The sequence below is a fragment of the Diabrotica virgifera genome, chromosome 1, assembly GCF_917563875.1.
Source record: "Diabrotica virgifera virgifera chromosome 1, PGI_DIABVI_V3a".
Classification (NCBI taxonomy): Eukaryota; Metazoa; Arthropoda; class Insecta; order Coleoptera; family Chrysomelidae; genus Diabrotica; species Diabrotica virgifera.
Window position 1 is genome coordinate 245328674 of NC_065443.1, and position 21805 is coordinate 245350478.

At 32.1% G+C, this 21805-nt stretch overlaps 1 protein-coding gene across 2 annotated transcripts in view; it reads left to right on the forward strand.

Annotated features, from left to right (window-relative positions):
• The window catches only part of LOC114347815 (sialin-like), a 104419-nt gene extending 83576 nt beyond the window's left edge, over positions 1-20843 (forward strand). Inside the window, exons 7-8 of one of the 2 annotated variants that reach the window (XM_028298627.2) lie at positions 13706-13947; positions 20607-20843. In XM_028298627.2, the coding sequence (XP_028154428.2) occupies positions 13706-13947; positions 20607-20759 (395 nt within the window). In that variant the 3' untranslated portion in view covers positions 20760-20843. The remainder of the gene's footprint in view (positions 1-13705; positions 13948-20606) is intronic. The other variant, XM_028298563.2, reaches the window with a different exon arrangement.
• The last annotated feature ends 962 nt before the right edge of the window (positions 20844-21805 follow it).

The following is a 21805-nucleotide window of genomic DNA, read 5'->3' on the forward strand; positions in this document are numbered from 1 at the left end:
ACTTGGTAAGTCCATCTAAATAAAGGAGTCCTTAGCACCCTCACCTGGCCACAGCACTAATTTGTTTATGAGCCAAAAAATTGTTTATAACTTTAAAACATTACTGAGGCTGCTTAAATAATCCGATTTCATTTCTGTAAGAAGTGAATTAGATAGGTGGAGTGCTTATTTAGATGTAAAAAAATTGACAAATCATTATATGTTCTAGTTTTTGTTGTGCAAGATTTTAAAAATTTTAATTTTTTAAAAAAAGTTTAAATTGCAAAATTATCATGAAAAATCTAGTAAGTCAATCTTAATGAAATTTAGTGGACGGTTTTAGCACATTACAAAAATTTTCTAAGCGAATTAGGAAGGTTCCAAGTGTAACCTAAGTGATGGAAAAACATTTAATAAGGACAGGTTTGTTTTGCCCCCTTATTTTATATTTATTGCTATTTTGCCACAAGGGTGATAAATTAATACATTTTTTACCAATCGTATCTGATAGAAAATTTAATTATCTTTGTTTTATTCGTATAACACTTTGTTCCAAAATAAATCGTTTTAAAGTTATAAGCAAAGAAAATAGAAAAAAAAAACGAAGTTTCTTGAAATTTTTAAATATTTCATTTTTTTTTATTAATGTTCCGGGCATATTTGAGAAGGAGCATAAGTCAATTATTATTAACGAAGTTATCACCTAACTTTATCCGCAAAAATCCGAATGCCACCTCTCACATCCACCTAAAAACAGATCCTTACTGGTCTATACGTGAAATAGCTTTGCAGCAACTTAGCAAAGTTAAAACATCTAGAGAATTGAAAAACGTCAACTTTGTGACAAATAACCAATAACGGGATCTTAAATCTGTATTAATTAAATGCGAAACTATAGTTTTAATATCCATTTAATTTACTTATCAAAATCAACTTAATCCCAAACAAAATTAATATGATTAAATAGATACAGTAGAACCCCGCAAATAAGAACTAATTGGGGGGACAGCCTCTTCGCGATGATTCTTATTTTACATAATACTAGGCTGTGGCCACTACCTACATCTGCGGAGTTCAGGCATCTTACGTTGATTATTTTTGATGAGTAGGTACCTCCTCTGTTGGTTACAACAAATTCTATCTATAGATCTTTGTCTACGGGTGTTATTGACTGTATATCTGTGTTGGCCTTTGTGGTCAAAAAAGGTGCTGTTTTCTAAGTTTGTTTTTCGTAAACTTATTATTATTACATCTGTATCCTTCAAATTAATAATTTTCATGGATTCTAAGAAAGGTAGCTTAAAGCCTTTATTTTGAATATGGAAATTTTGAAATTGGTCATTAAAGGAATGATTATGACCTAAAAGGTGAAGTGCGTACGTCAGTGGCGGCTTTTGACCTCAGTATGCGGGTATAGTCTGGGCTGATTATCGGAGAATAGGCCATTTTTGGGAAAAGTTATTTACCAGTAATTTTATTGCTGGAATCGAGTCTTATCATTGTATATATTAATAATATATATATGCAAAGTCCGCAGATAGTGTGCTACTTTTTTTATAAACAAAATGGTGCCCGAAAATCGTGTTTTTTCAATTTTTGCTCTATAACTTCAAAGATTTTAACTTTAGACCAAAAATACCCAAATAAAAATTCACCGCAATTAAAGTCTGCATAGATACGTGTTTTTCCCGATCTGCTCCGACGAAAATTTTCCTCGAAAAATGCGGATTTTCCCAACAAAATCTTTAATTTTCAAATAAAGTTTTAGATAAGTAATTATTTACCAATAACTAAATAATTCGGTGACTTAAAAGCCTTCTTGGTTTAGATTATAGTTCCAGAAGCTGGTGAAAATTAAGCGAATATTTTAGCAACAATACAATTGTTAATTAATAATTTACGGTCGCAATAATAACCAAAATAATTATGATGTACTGATCAAACTTTGAAATCTTATGAAGATAAGACGCCTATTTAACATTTTGTCCACAAAATATAAATTTTTTAATTTTTTGCATAATCTTTAAATGTTTAAAAAAAATAGTTATAAACAAATTAACGTTTCTCAGAAAGTTTTTACTATATTATAATTTTAATGGAGGAATATTAAGCCCTTTGTTATATTTAATTTACACTTCTGATATAGAAAAAAATTTAAACTCAACAAAAATTTTACAATTTGCAGATGATATAGTTATTTATCAAGAAAACATTAAAATAGAAAATGCAGTCAAATCCATTGAAGAAGGAGACAAACATATTAAAATATGGAGTGAATTACATGGACTAAATATATCTGATTCCAAAACCAAATTATGTATTTTTACAAGAAAACGAAAAGAAATACCCAATCACATCTTCATAAACAATATATCCTATCCTGTACAAAGTTATGTTAAATATTTGGGTATTACTCTGGATAGACAGCTTCTCTGGAAAGAACATATAGACCATATAGTTAAAAAAACAGAAAAAGGAATAAACCTTCTTCGATTCGTATCACACTTACGTTGGGGAGCAGATCCAAATATTTCTTTGTTGTTATTTAAAAATAATATAAGAGCTATATTCGACTACGGATCAATATTATACAGTGACGCATCACAGTGTCATTTAAATAAAATAGACAAAATCATTAATAAATCCCTTAGATTGTGTATAGGAGCCCTAAGAAGTACACCGATAAATAATCTACAAGTTGAATGCTGTGAAATGCCGATGGATATAAGACGAAAAAAACTTGGCATCAACCTTTTAGTTAGATTGTATGAAAAAAAGGCAAGTTTAATTTCCAAAATACATCAACTGTTTTTAGCAGACTTGACAGAAAAATATTGGATAAAAAAGAAAACTCTAAATATGGTAGATTTATATTCAAAAATGACAATATATGATAAACAACTTTATAAATATGACATAAACCCAAATTATAATATTGACTTTAATAGTATGGAACAAGTTCAGGTATACTTTTTAAGGGACTATAGCAAGTTGCCTATATCTTTAAGAAAATTAGTGTTTATCTCCGACAGTTCACAAATGTTCAAAGATTATTGTATGCTATATACAGATGCATCAAAAAATATTGAAGGTGTGGGATGTGCCTATTGGGATAGCAGTAATAAAATTAGTAAAATGTTTAAACTAAATTCTATTATGAGTATATACACAGCTGAATTAATAGCGATAATGGAAGCACTAAAATATTTATCTAATATAAATCATTCAAAGTTTATAATTTTTAGTGACAGTAAAAGTTCTCTTAGTAAAATTAGTGCTATAAATCCTAAATCAAAAGTGAACTACATTGAATTATATATCATAAATAAAATTAAAGAACTTCAGCAACAAGGAAAGTCTGTTAAGTTGGCATGGGTTAAAAGCCACTGTGGAATAACTGGAAATGAAATGGTAGATGAATTGGCTAAAAACGCGGTGACACAAGGAGTATTAACCCATTATCTTTGTACGCCAAAAGATATTGAATCAAATTTATTCAAAGAGATTAAGAAAGAATGGAAAGAAAGGTATATTGATGAAAACGTAAATACAGGAAACCACTACAGATCAATCAGAAACTATATAACGGATAAACCTTGGTTTTCTAAAATGGAGTCGACAAAAGATATGATAAGAACCATATGCAGAATGAGATTTGACCACTGTCTTACTCCATCATATTTATTTAAAATTAATATAGCTGATAGTCCACAATGTATTTGTGGACAGTTGGGCAATCTACAACACAAAATTTTGACCTGTTCTCTTATCTCTAATAAAGTTAATATGTTTTTAAATTCACTGTATTCTTTGACTGATGTCCACCATCCCATTAATTTAAATTATTTATTAACATTAGAAAATAATGAGTTGGTATACCGACTATTGTATAAACATATTTTAGATATTAAGCTTAAATTGTAATTGTAAAATATAGAGTAAGTATTTCTTGTAAATTGTTATATGTTAAAAGAAAAAGAAAAGAAAAGAAAAGAAAAAAAAAAGAAAAGAAATATAAAAAAAATAATAAAATAAAAATAAAAAAAAAAATAAAAAAAAATAAAAAAATAATAAAAAAAAAGAAAGAAAAAATATAAAAAAGATATTTAAAAAAAAATAGAAAAAAAAATATAATAATTAAAAAAATATAAAAAAAAATATGTAGATAAAAATGAATGACGAACTTGGACAGTCCATAGTAAAATAGCTTTCGAATGAAGTAGAGGGCTAAAGAAGAATGTTGCAGTTTTTGCTGTGGAACTCTGAGAACATCATTTGGAAAAAAATTAATAAAAAAAAATATATATATAAAAAATTATTAAAAAAAAAATACAAAAATAATTATTATTAGTAGAATTGTTTATTATATTAGTATTAGTTTTAGGATAAGATACGAAAAAATGACTAATAAAATAAAAAATAGTAAAATTGGCGAATGGATTTAGTGTCCGCAGTCATATAAACCCAAACAAACAACAACAAATAATTTTAAAAAATAGCTAAAATACGCATTTCAAATATCTTGAAAATGAATGCTTTAAAACTTTTTTGCAACCATTTGCAAAAAAGTTATGAAACAGCAAAGTTAACATACTATTACTACGGTGTTAATAATTTTTTTTAAATTCTTTCAAAGCGTAGAAGTGAGTTTAAAGTACAAGTTAATTATTTATGAAACAATATCGATTATCAGATTAATAGTTATATTTTAATTAAAGATTATAAATATATTTTTTTGTAATTTACACGCGCGAAAGTAGAATAATACAGTAACGTAGCTACACCCATCCACATACACAACTCGCGCGAGTTTAAGCGTGTAAGCCTACTTTCGCGCTAAAAATTACAAAAAAAAGTATTTTTAATCTTTGATTAAAATATAACCATTGCACTAATTTTTGACATTCTTTGTGAGTAATTAGATTGTACCATAGACTCACTTTTAAGCTTTGAAACAATTAAAACAAATTATAAACAATGGAGATATCGCATATTAATTTTGCTGTTTCCTAACTTTTTTGCAAATGGTTGGAAATTTTTTTTAAAGCATTCATTTTCAAGACCTATGAAATACGCATTTTAAGTATTTTTTAAAATTAGAATATAATAAACAATTTCTAAGAAATGTTAATTTGTTTATAACAATTTTTTTTAAACATTTAAAGATTATGCAAAAAAATGAAAAATTTATATATTGTCGACAAAATATTAAATAGGCATCACACCTTTATAATCTTTCTAAGTTTGATCAATGTCTCATGATTATTTTGGTTGTTATTGCGACTGTAAATTGTTAATTAACAATTGAATTGTTGCTAAAATATTCGTTTCATTTTAACCGGCTTCTGAATTTATAATATATACCAATAAAGCTTTTATTTCACCAAGCTACATAATTATTGATTAAATAATTACTGGCCCAAAAAATTTATTTGAAAATTCGAGATTTTGTTGGGAAAACCCACATTTTCCGACGAAAATTTTCATCGGAGAAAATCGGGAAAAACATGCCTGTATGTAGAATTAAATTGGGGTGAATTTTTATTTGAGTATTTTTGGTGTAAAGTTAAAATCTTAGGAGTTATAGAGCAATAATTAAAAAAATACGATTTGTCGGCGCCATTTTGTTTATAAAAAAAGTAGCACACTATCTGTGAACTTTGCATACCTATATTAATAATATATAAGATCTTATAATTCGATTAAAGCAATAAAATTGCTGGTAAGTAACCTTTCTTCGTACTTTACTAATTAGACCAACGTATTATAACTATTTTTTTTTTCAAAATTTAAAGATTATGCAAAGAAAAGAAAAATTTATATTTTGTCGATAAAATAATAAACAAGCATCTCATCTTTATAATCTTTATAAATTTGATCAATGTATCATGATTATTTTGGTTATTATTGCGATCGTAAATTGTTAATTAACATTTGAATTGTTGCTAAAATATTCGCTTAATTTTTATTGGCTTCTGGAATTACAATCTATACCAATAAATCTTTGATGTCACTAAGTTATTTCATTATTGATTAATAATTATTTACCTAAAACTTTATTTGAAAATTATAGTTTTTGTTCGGAAAACCCGCATTTTCCGAGGAAAATTTTCGTCGGAGCAAATCGTGAAAAACATATCTCTATGCAGAATTTAATTGCGGTGAATTTTTATTTGAGTGTTTTTGTTGTAAAGTTAAAATCTTCGGAGTTATAGAGCAATAATTGAAAAAAATACGATTTGCCGGCGCCATTTTGTTTATAAAAAAAGTAGCACACTATCTGCAGACTTTGCATACCTATATTATTAATATATAGGATCTTATAATTCGATTCCAGCAATAAAATTGCTGGAAATAACTTTTCCATGAATTTTGCTAATTAGCCCAGAGTAGTAGGCGACACATAATATACCTTTATGATTCAGTCAATTTGTACACTACGAGCTCCCTAGTGGGAAAGTTTTGGGGTAGTTCTGATTTCTTTCACTATATATGGATTTTGGGCTGCTCAATCCGAATATGAGGTTTCGGACAAAATTTCTTGTCGGAACATTCAAAAAATCGCGAAAAAAGCGAAAAATTTCTGGGTTTTTCCGCTATTTTGCTCAAATCTCGAAAACTATTAACTTTTAGTAAATGCTCTATTAACAGAAATTAATTATTTAAAATTCTCTACAAATATCACTATTTACTTTTTTTTCAGACGAGCCGTTCGGTCTAAAGTGCAAGTTGAAAATTGCCAATTTTTAACGGTCTCGGCAAAACCCACTATTTACATTCCAAAACTTTATTTTTTATTAGAATGCTGTCTATTAGAAGTACTTTAATTTCTGTTGACAGACCATTTACTAAAAAATAATAGTTTTCGAGATTTGAGCAAAAAAGCGGAAAAAGCAGAAATTTTTGGCTTTTTTCGTGATTTTTTCAATGTTCCGGCAAGAAAGTTTGTCCGCAAACCTCATATTCGGATTCAGCAGCCCAAAATCCATATATAATGAAAGAAATCAGAACTACCCCAAAATTTTCCTAATCAAAACACAATTTTATTGAATCATTATATATACTCTATACTCTACTATACCCTACATATTATATACTCGTATACCTACAGGGTGGGGCAAAGTCCAATTACTCGTTTGTCGTAAGAGATACGAAAAAAATTATTTAGATAAAAGTTGGGGCACATATACGTCATATAGGACATAATTTAAAAATATTTTCTAGTATACACGGGCGTGCGTTTTGACCTCTTCTTCTTGTAGTGCCTATCCGTTTCGGATGTTGGCGACCATCATGGCAATCTGCACTTTGCACACTACTGCTCTGAAAAGATTTGTAGTGGTTGTGTTGAACCACGTTCGTAGATTTTTCAGCCATTAAATCCTTCGCCTTCCTGGTCCTCGCTTTTCCTCTACTTTTCCCTGCAAGACCAGTTGCAGCAGTCCATATCTCTCACTGTTCCTCATGATGTGACCGAGGTATTCGATTTTGGCTGTTTTTATTTTGATTAACAGCTCTTTTTCTTTTTTTATTCTCAGCAAAACACCCTCATTAGTAACGTGGTCGGTATAAGATATCTTCAGGATTCGACGATAAAGCCACATCTCAAAAGCCTTAATTTTCTTGCAGGTGGCGTCTGTGAGAGTCCACGACTCAACTCCGTACAACAGTATAGGAAATATATAACATCGTAGTAATCTGACTTTTATGGGTATCGACAAATCATGACATTTGAACAACTTTGCCATTTTTTGAAATGCAGATCTTGCTTTCTCTATCCTACATTTGATTTCTATAGAATGGTCCCAATTTTCATTGACGTTCGTACCAAGGTAGGTGTATGTTTTTACTCTTTCTATTTGTTGACCATTCACACTGATTCGTCCAAATTGCTGTTCATTCTTAGAGATCATCATACATTTGGTTTTCTTAGTGTTTAGCGAAAGTCCGTATCTCTGACTGACTTCTGCGATTCTGCTCATTAACTCCTGTAGGGCTTCAGAACTGTCAGCGAATACCACAGTGTCGTCTGCGTATCTTATGTTATTGATACATTCTCCGTTAATTCTAATTCCGGCTTCAACATCATCCAATGCTTCTTGAAAGATTTCCTCAGAGTAGATGTTAAACAGCAGTGGGGATAGTATACATCACTGACGCACCCCACGTTTGATTTTGATATCTTCGGATTCTCCTGCCTCTGTCCGGATAGATGATGTTTGATTCCAGTACAGATTGCTGATAATCCTTAAATTACAGGTGTTTATTCCAATATTGGTTAATATCTCCATCAGCTTGTCGTGCTTTACTGTATCGAACGCTTTATGGTAATCAATGAAACATGCATAAATATCGCAATTCACGTCTCTACATCGTTGAAATAGCACTTGTATACTAAATAGAGCCTCTCTTGTACCCACTGCATTTCGAAAACCAAACTGTGTTCGGCTGATTTTTTCTTCGCACAGTCTATATATCCTTTGATGTATAATTTTTAGAAATAGCTTTAAAATATGGCTCATTAAGCTGATGGTTCGGAAATCACTGCAGGATACGGACTTTGTTTTCTTTGGTAAAGCAACAAACGTCGACTTCAACCATGCTTTTGGTATTACTCCGCTTAAATATATGTCGTTAAATATTTTGGTTAGGCGTTGAGTACCGTCGGTGTCAAATAGTTTTATGAGTTCAGCATATGCATTGTCAGGTCCAGGAGCTTTGCCATCTTTTAGTTGTGATATTGCTCTTTCCACTTCACCTGATGTGATTGGTAAGTGGTCATCACATATGTAGGATGGAGGCTGTTCGGATCTAGTATCATCAAAAAGTTCCTGTATGTATTTTGTCCATATGCAGATTTCTTGATTTCTGTCTGTGATGATATTCCCCTGTTGGTCTCGCAATTTGCTAGCTGTGTTGGATTTCTGAAGACCAGCTGCTTGTTTCACCTTTTTATGGTTAAACGTATCATGTTTTTGCTCTAACGACTCTATCTCTTCACACTGTGATTTTAACCAATTTTCTTTGGCCTTTCTTATTTCAGTTCTTATTTGTCTCTGAATCGTGTTGTACATTATTTTGTTGTTTTTTGATTTTCTTCTTTCTTCCATAAGTTGTAGTATATTGTCGTTCATCCAACTTTTTCTCATCTCTTTCTTTTCTATTAGATGTTCTTCTCTGATGTTGTTAAAGGTTTCACATATATTTTGGAGTGATTCTTCGGCATTATATGTTTGCTCCATATTAATTAGCTTCTCTGAAAGAATCTGTGCGACTGTCTCTTTTGTTTTCTTATCTTTTAGTATTCTCATATCGCACTTTTTGTTGCTGTTCTTTTTTGCAACCTTCTTGAATCTAAACCTAAATTTACCAACAACAGGAACATGATCTGATGATACGTCAGCACCGGGGTAACCCTTAACCGATAGGCATCCATTACGGAATCTCTTGTTCACCATTATGTAGTCAATTTGATTCCGTATTACGTTTCCTGGTTGATCTTGCGGGGAGACCCAGGTGTACAAGCGTCTTGGTGGTAGTTTGAAGAATGTGTTTAGTATTGTAAATTCTTCTTCTTCTACAAACAGTTTTATTCTGTCTCTCCTTTCATTTCTCTGTCCTAGACCAAAATCACCTATGAATTCACCGCTTCTTCCTTTACCAATTTTCGCATTGAAGTCACCCATAATGATAGTTATATCTTCTTTTTTAAGGCGTTTAAGTGACTTTATCAACAACTCATAGAATTGCTCTAGATCTTCTTCTGGTTTATCGCTCGTGGGGGCATACACTTGTAATATATTTAATTTGACGGGGCTAGTATTCAGTTGGATTTTTATTAATCTTTCAGAAATAGGTATAACATTTGTAACATATTGACGTAATTGGGGAGACACGATTATTCCAACCCCATATATATGTTGACCATCGTCATTTCCTGAGTGGTATACCATATGGTTGTCAACAATACAAGCACCACTATTTGGCCACCTCATTTCGCTTATGCCCATTATACCGATTCCGAGTCTGGTCATTTCTTGAATGGTATTATGAATTTTTCCAGCCTGATACATTGTCTTCACATTCCAGGTACATATTTTAATAATCAACTCTGCTGTTCTTAGAGACACTTTTCCAATTCTGTCACAGGGGTTTCGCTGGGTTACGACCTGGGAGGCCCTGTGGTCTAAAGGTGGATCACCTCCCCTGCCGAATCTTGGCTTCCGTATTCCATGATTAGTAACTATTTCCACTTTAGTTGGATTTGCCATAATAGCTTTTCTAGAGATGTCATCAGGGACCTTTAATGCAGTGGTTTCTCGTTGCCTTCTGCATTCTGATGCCGTTGACCACTTTCTTGGTTCTTCCGCCTTTGAGACCAGTTTCCCAGTCTCAGGACAACAGAGTGCCCTTCCATTTACCAGCTCGTCCGCCCGAAGCCGTTGGCCAGTAAATGGTGGATTGCTTATCCCGGCAAACACTCGGACGTCAGAGCCTCGTTAGTTGTCTAGCAGGATGTACCAGATGACCATGATCTAGATCACCATACGAGCAGGTGAGGTTGGCATTTGAACAGGAGAGGCTATATCTTACGCATCACTATCCCTTAACATCCCTTTTGACAGGATTGACTGTTTTGACAGAATGACTCAAACTTATGTTTTTTTAGATAGAACACCCTGTATATTTTTACATTTTTGGATTCTCCTCAATGTTTGCATCCTTAAAATATATGGTGTTGTAATATTATACGAGGTATTTTAAAACATATTTACGTTTTTTTGTTAATTTCGTAGCAATATTTTTTACACCCTGTAGAATTGTAGTGATTTGACATCAGATTTTTATTTTATGTTCAAACGATTTTTAATATAGTCTACTTAGTTTTCTTAAATGGAACACCCTGTTTTTAGTATTGTAATGAAGTGATATTTTATGGTACTTTTTTATTTCTTAAGCATTCCCTATGCCTAAGTGCTTTAATTTGAAAGTTATTCGTGATTCTTTAAGACAAACATTAATTGCAAGAAAAATTAAGTGAAATTTTATTAGGTGGCCGTGACATGTGAATATTCAATCAAAAATAATGTTTCGAAAAAAATACGTCCTAATCTAGCCTGATCCTTCATTTATTAATATTTGATGAGATATCCAAATAAATTCGTAGTTAAGATTGTTGGTGTGCAAAATATTAATAAAAACATACAATATTCTACCTAGTGGGCTATGACACTAAATGTCGTTAAAAATTTGACATTATACTATTTTTATAGTTCCAGTTGCTTAGTTACCATTACTAATATAAATTTTTCTTATGAGGAACTGACTAATAAGACTTTTGTGCTAGTGGCGTATAATAAAATGTCCTACTAGCAATAAGAATTTTTCATAAGAAATTCCCTGATAGACAACAACTAATAATAGAAACATTTAAAAATATACTAGAATGGTTTCAACGGACTGGACTCTTAGATTATGATAAATCTGATCGAACAAAAAATATTGTATGTGAAGAAAACAAGAATTAAATGTAATCCTTAGTATCACTGAGGATCTGCATATTAGCACAACCATTCTTACAATCTAAGTATCTTGTCTGTTGAAACCGTTTCAGTATACTTTCAAAAGTTTCTCTTTTTGGTTGTCGTCTATCAGGGAATTGCTGCTGATACATTTTTATTGCAAGTAGCTCATTTTTGTTATACTCTCCTAGCAGGAAGCCATTTCAGGAGCGTCATTTGGAATTTTGATAGGGGGAGCAAGCATTATATATACAATACATTATATATGCAAACACAATACAAAATTGATCCACTTTTTCTAAGTTTCAGTCATTTTCAGGGCCAGGGGGGTAAATGCCCAAATGACGCCCCTGAGCCATTTTAATCAGTTCCTCATTAGAAAAATTAATATTAGTAATGGTAAAAAATCATCTGGAACTATATAAATATTATAATGTCAAATGTTTAAGAAGATTTTGTGTTATAGCCAACTAGGAAGAATTTTGTATGTTTGATTAATATTTTAAGCACCAACAACCTTAACTACGAATGTATATGGATATCTCATCCAATATTAATAAATTAAGAATCAGACTAGATTATTATGTATCTTTTTCGAAAAATTATTTTTGATTGGATATTTTCACGGCCACCTAATAAAATTTCACGTAATTTTTGTTCCAATTAATGTTTAGCTTAAAGAATCACGAATAACTTACAAATTAAAGCACTTAGGTATAGGGAATGCTTAAGAAATAAAAAATTACCATAAAATATCATTTCATTACGATACTAAAATACAGTGTGTACTATTTAAGAAAACTCAGAAAATACTCATTCCGAGTTTCGACCCACCCTGTATACTAAAATTAAACATTTCACTATGCTGTTAATGATTAACACTAGTAGACTATATTAAAAATCGTTTAAATATAAATAGAAAATTTGATGTAAAATCACTACAATTCTACAGGGTGTAGATATTGCTACGGAATTAACAAAAAAACGTAATTAACTTTTAAACTGCCTCGTATAATATTACAAAACCATATATTTTAAGAAAGAAAACATCGAGGAGAATCCATAATAGTAAAAATATACAGGGTGTTCCATTTAAAAAAACATATGTTTGTGTCACCCTGTCAATACAGACGCCCCTGTATATTTAAGAGTATTTTTAAATTATGGTACTATATATTCACCAATTTTTATCTAAATAACTTTTTTTCGTATCTCTCACGACAAACGAGTAATTAGACTTTGTCACACTAATGCCCCACCCTGTATATACACAGTGTGTCGCATTTAAGATGAAGACACCCCTATATTGCGGCTATCAAAATAAATACAGATTTAAAATTAAGCAGTCAAGCAAGTGTGATGGTTCACATTTTTTAAGATAGTTATAGTCAACTCAAATTTAAATTTTAAACGCTATCTACTGCGAATCTACAAACAGGGCGAATTTTCGATATTTTGCCTCGCGTTAGAGATATCGGAAAAAGTTGTTTGGAAAAGTTTTTCCAAATATTATTGTTAGCCCACATACTAAATTTCATGACAAAATTCGCACTTTTAGTTTTTTCAGTATTTGTAGTCAGGATCGTAAAACATACAATTGGCTATCCCGAGATGCAGCTCGGGAGAACCATTGTCAAAGGCGCAAAAAAATTTAGCCTAACCTAGCCCCAAAAAGTTCCCTAAAATTCTCTTCCACTGCGGCTAGACAAGCCACAGTTACAGCGCTGTGCTTAGCGTAAAGAATGAGAGGCGCATATCATTATGTTCTGTTCTTTAGGCGGATTTGAAAAGTGTCTGACTATAGGGTAGTGCCATAATAGAAGTGAGTAGCACTACTACGAGGAGCGTCCAATAATTACAACTTCGAAGAGAAATTAAAAAGTAGCTTTTTTGTTTTAGATACTTACGTATTGTGTCAAAATTTATAAATTACAATTTTGAAATAAGTAATTTATATTAATAAATAATTTATTATTTAATATATAATAAAGAAAAAAATCTGGTGGGATGTAGAATAGCATTATGTTGTTTTATATGCCATTAGAGTGAAAACTTAGTCTTTTTAATAAAGAAAACTTTTCAAAATTCAATGAACGGTATACACAAGGAATAGATTTATATTTATACTATATTTTAGATGGTTGGTTAATCGTGAGGTCTATAGATTAGAAAATACTCAATCTAAAACCATTTAATTATTTTAGCCCACGTAATACCTGGTATATTGCTGCTTATCATCAGCTTCATCGGTTGTAGTTGGATCCCAGTCATAATCTTGCTGACCCTAAGCTTGGGTTTTAATGGTGCATGTGTTCAAAATCTCTTAATCAACCCACAAGACCTGGCTCCCAACTTTGCTGGTACGATCTACGCTCTGAATAGCTTCTTTGCTGGAATGACAGGCTTCATAGTGCCAACACTAAATGGCGAATTTACCAAAAATGAAGTAAGTATAATCGATATTTTTAATTTATTTTCTACTTCTAGTTATGACAGTTTAGGTCGTCTCTTATGACTATGCGTCAAGCATTAAAGATTTTACTTAAAATCATACATGCCAGAATTTACAAAAAATGTAAATAAAATGTCGGCTGTTTGCGATTTACAAGAAATGCAGTTCGAGTTTTGCAATTCCAGGGTAGACGAGAAGCAGATTTTTCACTTTACAAGTCCTCCCTCCAGACATGCTGTGACGTCAGCTAAGATGTCTACATTTCCTTTATCGACTACGCCAAAGCTTTTGACAGTTGTGCTAGAAGATGATCGCCGTCCTTACAAAGTGTAAAAGTGTATAAGGACATTCGAATATTCACGAATTTGTACTGGAACCAGCGAGCTTTGGTCACTGTCAAAAGCAAGTTGACCGAGCAGGTGAAGATGAAGTGAGGCGTAAGTCAGAGGAGCTCTCGCCGACTCTTTAAATATATACTCTGAAGACATTTTCACTGAAGCCCTCATGAACCTCAAGATGGGAATCCTAATTAACTGAGAATACAATACCAGCGCCCTCTACGCCGCGCCAATGACACTGTGCTACTACCAACCAGTCTAATGATCTACAGTACGACCTAGACCTTAACATCGATCCATCCATCCTGTGAAGTTGGGGGTTACAAGGCGAAGACACTTCCCTGAACAAACAAACTTAAACTTTTTCCAGAAACTTTATTTTTATATAATTAAATGTACAATTAAATTACGTAGAACTTGAGATAGCGTCCTATTAGAGGTAAAACTCACTAAGTGCACTTTTTTGAGATTTTGACATTTTCTTCATCAATTTGAACTCAATACGGTACTGCCTACCTCTGAACAAGTCACCTGGGGTTCTAACCCTTCTAATTACTGAGATAATTTATGATACAATTCACTAAGTGCATTATTGTGAATTTCAGTTTCAGGGCAAAATTCATTAAAACGTATTATTGCACTTAGTGAATTTTTCCTTCCAATATTGAGTGCAATATTGTGAATTTCGGTTTCAGGGTAAAACTAAGTAAAACTTATTATTGCACTTAGTGAATTTTTCCTTACAATCTGGAATGCCAAATCGTTACTTAGTGTTCTTTCAAACGATACATTAGATAACATAATCTATTTTGCGATTAAGCAGGCGACTTGTGTATTACATTGTATTGTTGAAACTGTACAAACTGTACATTATATTTGTGTGCATTATCTGTTCGGCGATTGGTTAAGAAAATATGAGATTCAATTTTTTTGTAACAGTCATAGCTTACATAAAGGGTAACACAATCCATTTTTTAATTAAACAGGCGACTTTTGTGGCTGTTATAAATGCCGAAAGAATTGCATTTATTCGAAGGAGTAACAAATAGACTTTAGTAACAAATAGACTTCCGAACGGTAAGGTTGTATCCGAGACGTTCTTATCAACAAGTAGTTAAATTAGTATATTATTAAGGATATTATTTATCGTGAGTGATGTCCGACGATCCAATTAAATGGTCGTTATGTTATCACGAAACCAGAAACCAAAAGTCGATTAATAAGTAAGTTTTTACTTTTATTTTTATTAAAAATAAAGGAACAATTATTATTTTAAAATGTTTCCTAATCAGACGCCAACTGAGGCAATATTAGTCCAGGAAAAGAACGTTTTATTTTCAGAAAATGCACAACGTTCGCAAAATGAACAAGCATTATATAATGCATGGGTTCAATCAGAAAATAATGTTCAAAAACTTAATATAGATAATCAGCGCCTAAATCAAATAATTATCACAATGGAGCAAAGATTAGCAAAGCTTGAGAATACCCAACAAGATATAGGGTCAACAGCAAGCGCCGATAAAACAAAAACCAAAACAGACAAATCTGAATATTTTACCGATGAAGAAGATTTAGCCAACGAAACGGAGTGGATAAGACAAGAGAACAGGAGGACCAAAAAACGCAAAATGGATACTTCATTATCTCCTCCCTCTCCAGAGAAAGCAACAGCTGTAAAGCAAATTCAAAAGCCAAAACTGCCACCTCCGGTTGTAGTAGAAGGTTTCGAAGATGCTGCCAACTTAAGTAAGACTCTAGTCGATGCTAGTATTAAATTCACCATGAAAAAAATAAACAGTGAAGTCATAAAAATCAATACACCCGACAGTAATGAGTATAGAAAACTAATAAACAGTTTAAACACGAGTAAACTTTCCTATCACACATATGAAAATAAACAAGAAAGACCAATCAGAGTAATGGTTAAGAAACTACATCATTCCTATCAGCCTAATGACATAGTAAAGGAGCTACAAAGAAGAGGATATAAAGCTATACAAGCTGATAAGAAATTGAAGTGGAGAACTAAAAAACCTCTTGATATGTTCATCCTGACGTTCAGACAAGATGAAGATATAAACCAAATCTTTGGAATAACTGACATTTTGAGCATGAGAGTAGAAACTGAACCACTAAGGAGCTTGAAACTGGTACCACAGTGCAAAAGATGCCAGGCCTATGGTCATACCTGGAAATATTGTAATAAGGAAGATGTGTTAAATGCATCGGTAAGCACCTTACCAAAGATTGTCAGAAACCACTAAAAGAGGAACCAAAGTGTATCCATTGCGGTGAAAATCATCCTGCAAGCTACCGAGGATGTTATGTAGCCAAAAAAATACAAAAGCTGAGAAATCAGAGAACAAATAAGGCCAGTCTACCAAAACCACCACAAAGGGTCAATGAGAAGGAAAAGCCAAAAGCACAAAACGTCACTGCAAATAGAAAATACAGTGATGTAGTTAATAATGTAAAACAAACGGACCAAGAATTGGAAACCGAGAATACATTGAAAATAATATTAGAAAAACTCATCAAGATAGATGACAAAATAACACAAATAGATATACGCGTTACTAGATTGGAACATAGCGCTAAAGGAGCTATACCGAAAATTCGAAATGGCTAAGCAACTACGAATCATGGAATGGAATGCCAATGGGCTTCTACAACATAAAAATGAACTGCAAACTATCCTAGATACAGAAGAAGTTGATTTATGTCTCATAGCTGAAACACATTTCACGAAACAATCTTTTATAAAGCTTAGAGGATACAGGGTATACCACACTATACATCCTGATAATACAGCCAAAGGAGGCAGCGCACTAATAATAAAAGATAACATTGAACATTATGAGGAGCTAAAATATGAACCAGAACACATACAAGCAACTACGGTATGTGTCAAACTCAAAACTAATTGCGAAGTTAATGTAAGCTCAATTTATAGCCCCCCTAGGCATTCCATTAAAAAAGAACAGTATGTAGAATACTTGAAAAGTTTGCGAAAAAGATATATTATTGGAGGTGACTTTAATGCAAAGCACACCCAATGGGGATCAAGATTAACAACAACTAAAGGAAAAAAATTACTGGCAGCCATAAAAGAACAGAAATGTGAAGTAATATCAACAGGTAGACCGACTTATTGGCCAACAGATACAAACAAAATACCGGACTTAATTGATTTCTTTGTTATTAAAAATATTTCATCCAACTATGTAGTAATTAATGAAGGTTGGGATATGAATTCAGATCATTCACCCATAATACTCACTGTGAGCGACACGATTATCAGAAAAGATTGTAACCCAATACTAACAAATAAACTAACAGACTGGGAAAGTTTTAGATCAATCCTTGAAGATAGAATTGAACTAGCAGTACCATTAAAAAAACCTGAACAACTAGATGAGGAAGTTGAGATGCTTGTACAAAATATACAAAAATCAGCATGGGACAGTACTCCTACTATAAGATCAAACGTCAAAGGAAACAACTATCCGAAAGAAATTAAAAAGTTAATTAAAGAGAAAAGAAAACTTAGAAGGAAGTGGCAACAAACCAGAGCACCCCAAGATAAAACAAATTTAAACAATGCTAGTCAAAAACTTCAGTCAATCAGTTATTACCTGAGAGAGTTGACGGATAATAGTAGCACAGAGTACTCTCTATGGAAAGCTACAAAAAGGCTAAAAAGACCAGTAACCCCTTCTCCACCCATTAAACTAGAAGATGGTAGCTGGGCTAGAAGTAATGAGCAAAAGGCAGAGAGATTTGCCACATATTTAGAAAATACATTTAAACCGCATGATGACCAAAATAATGAGCAAATATCGATAGCGCCTAATCAGACAGAGGAGAGAATCAGACCAGCATCCCCGAAGGAAGTAGCTGATGAAATAAAAGACAATATAAATCCTAAAAAGGCACCAGGATATGATCTAATTACTGGAGAATTACTAAAAAACCTGCCTCGTAAAGCCATAGTCAAATTGACCAACATCATCAATGCTGCATTTAGATTGAGATATGTTCCAAATTTATGGAAAATAGCTGAGGTTATAATGATACCAAAACCAGGAAAATCACCAAATGAAGTGTCTTCATATAGACCATTATCACTTTTACCATTGATGTCGAAGCTTTTTGAGAAACTTCTGCTAAAAAGAATAAAACCAATAATAGAAGAGAAAAAAATGATTCCAAACCACCAATTTGGCTTCAGAAATAAACATTCTACGATTGATCAGGTACACAGAATGACTAACATAATTGAGAAATCATTAGAAGAAAAGAAAGTCTGTTCTACAATCTTTTTAGACGTAGCTATGGCCTTCGACAAAGTTTGGCATGAAGGTTTAGTCTACAATCTCAAAATTCTTATGCCTAAACAATATTCAGAAATTTTACAATCATATATATCTGACAGATATTTCAGAATTAAGCAAGAAGACGTGTACACTGATCTAAAAGAAATCAGAGCAGGAGTCCCTCAAGGAAGCGTATTAGGTCCTGTTCTCTACCTGTTATACACATACGATATACCTGAAATGGAAAATGATACTATAGCCACATTTGCAGATGACACCGCTATCTTAGCAGTAAGTGATACCAGCGAAGAAGCAGCAGAAAAATTACAGTTGGCAATCAATAAAATACACAACTGGACTAAAAAATGGAAAATCAAATTAAATGAATCTAAATCTATTCATGTCAATTTTACAAATAAAAAAATCGAAAACATTCCGATTAGAATAAATGATGCCCAAATACCATATGCATCTTCTGCAAAATATTTAGGTATCACACTTGATGCAAGGCTTCGCTGGAAAGTCCACATTAAAAAGAAAAGGGAAGAATTAGGTATCCGTTACAAAAAAATGTATTGGCTGATGGGAAGAAACTCTGCATTGTCCACATATAACAAAATACTTTTATACTAACAAATACTTAGACCAGTATGGATGTATGGTTGCCAACTCTGGGGCTGTGCCAATTCAAGTAATATTCAGATTATCCAGAGATTCCAGAATAAAGTATTACGGAACATCGTTGATGCTCCTTGGTATATTCGAAATGTCGACCTCCACAAGGATCTTGAGATGGAAGATGTAGACAAAGTTATCAAGAAGATGGCAGGTAGTCACGAACAACGGCTCCATAGTCATGTAAACATCGAGGCCATCCAGCTCCTCGATAATACTGGGCTAGAAAGAAGACTCAAACGAAGAAAACCATTGGAGTTAGTGTAAAGTGTTAGTGTAAAAGCAGAGCATAATGTTGTATTGTGTGTTAGTTTTAGTTTTAAAATTTCATACTTGTTAAAAAAAATAAGAGGACACCATAGGGTTAAGATCTTAGATTATGTATCATTTAGTAATATAAGTTAAAGAAGAACTGATAATTGGTCAACTGATGACCAGATTTCAGTAGTCTAAACACAGCTTGTGTTTAATAAAATAAAAAAAAAATAAAAAATTTTCGAAGAACTAAACTTGTAAGTCAGCGAAATTATGGACACAAATTCGTTATTTTCTCAATATCCAATAATCGTGTTCAAGGAAAAACTCATCAAGTACAAAGTGTAGTTAGTGAGTTTTACCTCTAATAGGATATCAATATCCAATAATTGTGTATATGGAAAAACTCATCAAATACAATAATTGATCTAATATTGATTGTATCATCATATCATAGTTCCTGTGACGAAATATGGCTTAAAATCATAGTTCATAGTTCCTGTGACGAAATATGGCTTAAAATATCTGTTTTTGTTTATTCTTTAAAGTTGCATTAAAAAAATTCCAATATTCAAGTCAGGTGAATTTAAAAAACAATTTGTACCTTTAAATCGATTTTTCTCCACTTTCTGAGAAGTGTAGTTAGTGAGTTTTACCTCTAATAGGACGATAGGTCAAGGATAACCCATTGCCCCTTTAACTAAATCCCCTGACTACGCGCAAGAGAGTGTAACGACAACAACAACATATCAGGTGCACGACTTTCCTATTTATATCTGTTATAGTTAAAAACAGTGCCAATATGATGTATTACCATATATGGTGAGGTACTATAAGTTTAGTAAGAATGACGTGTGCTTTCTTTGCAGTCTTTCAAATGAGTTCAGTACTTTGAACGTTGCTACTGTCGTAATAAATTATACAAATTGCAATTATAACATTATGACCTAATTTTTATAACAAAGGAATTAGGAAAATTCCGTGAGGGTTGTCGTGTACCATCACAATTCATGAATTTTGTCTAAATCTAAGTATTAAAAATTTTAAGAAAGTTATTTATTTTTAGAATGGAATCACACAATGGTCGTATACATTTATAATAGGAGGCGCCGTCTACTGCGCTTCAGGTGCCATTTGGATCGTCTTTGGTTCTGTTGAAGAACAAGCTTTTAACCGAAAAGGACAACCTACTGCTACTACTACTGAAACTACTACTTGATAAATTTTACTTTGTGTAAATTATATTATTTATAAAATATGTTATTATATTATTATATTATAAATTATATTATTATTTTTTAAATGATAGTATCATTTGATATATTATTTCATTCTTGAGGAAGATCGGTTTCCAACTACTGTTCTGTGACGTAGTTTTGACTATCATCAGTGAAAAGAACTGATGATTTTCATATCATTCAAAAATACTTTTAGTATTTAGTTGCCATTTGAAATCCGTCAAGAGGTTCTATCCTCTGGACATTGCAACCCGCTTGGGGAAACTCCCATGTTGCCTGAACTTAAATCCAGGAATATTTTAAACATCCCATCTTTTCAACAACATTATGTAAACATTTTAAAATCTTTATAATACTTAAAGGGTTTTTAGCAAAATGTCTTGGTGGCTCAGGCATGTGATTTAAACTGAAGTATAACCATCTTGCATTTTAACCCTTAACTACTGAGATAAATGTTTCAGGACGTAGATTCTGACAACTGACAACGGTATGTCATACCGTTGTCTATTCTCCATTGTTGTCAATATGAATTTGTCTTATATCTCTGTATTTGTTTTTTACATTACGAAATGATTCTTCACAATGCTCTAGAATAAAATACTGCTCCAAATAAAATTAACTTTACTTTTTAACAAAATTATGAACGCATGCGTAATATTTAAAAAATTGTGAAGGTTCTTACAAAATCCTCTATAAACCTGAATTACAGAAAAAATTGAGTATTTGTAACTCAAAAATAGTAAAATAGTGCTTTCCATTTGAAGGTAGAAAAACTGGATGAACTTGCTGCGATACTAATAGCGAAAGAATACACTGGACTGCTTTTAACTATAGAAACGTAACTATAGAAACACTGACATGTGGTAAATCATACCTCAAGAAAACTTTATGTCGACGTAGCTCAAAAAAAAGTCATACTAAAACTGCAACAGTTGGGAGCAGATATAATTACACATTACTTGAAGTTACACAGATGGTGTTCTAGAAATCCTTTATAAAACAACAAAACATATTTTCGGCAAGGTAT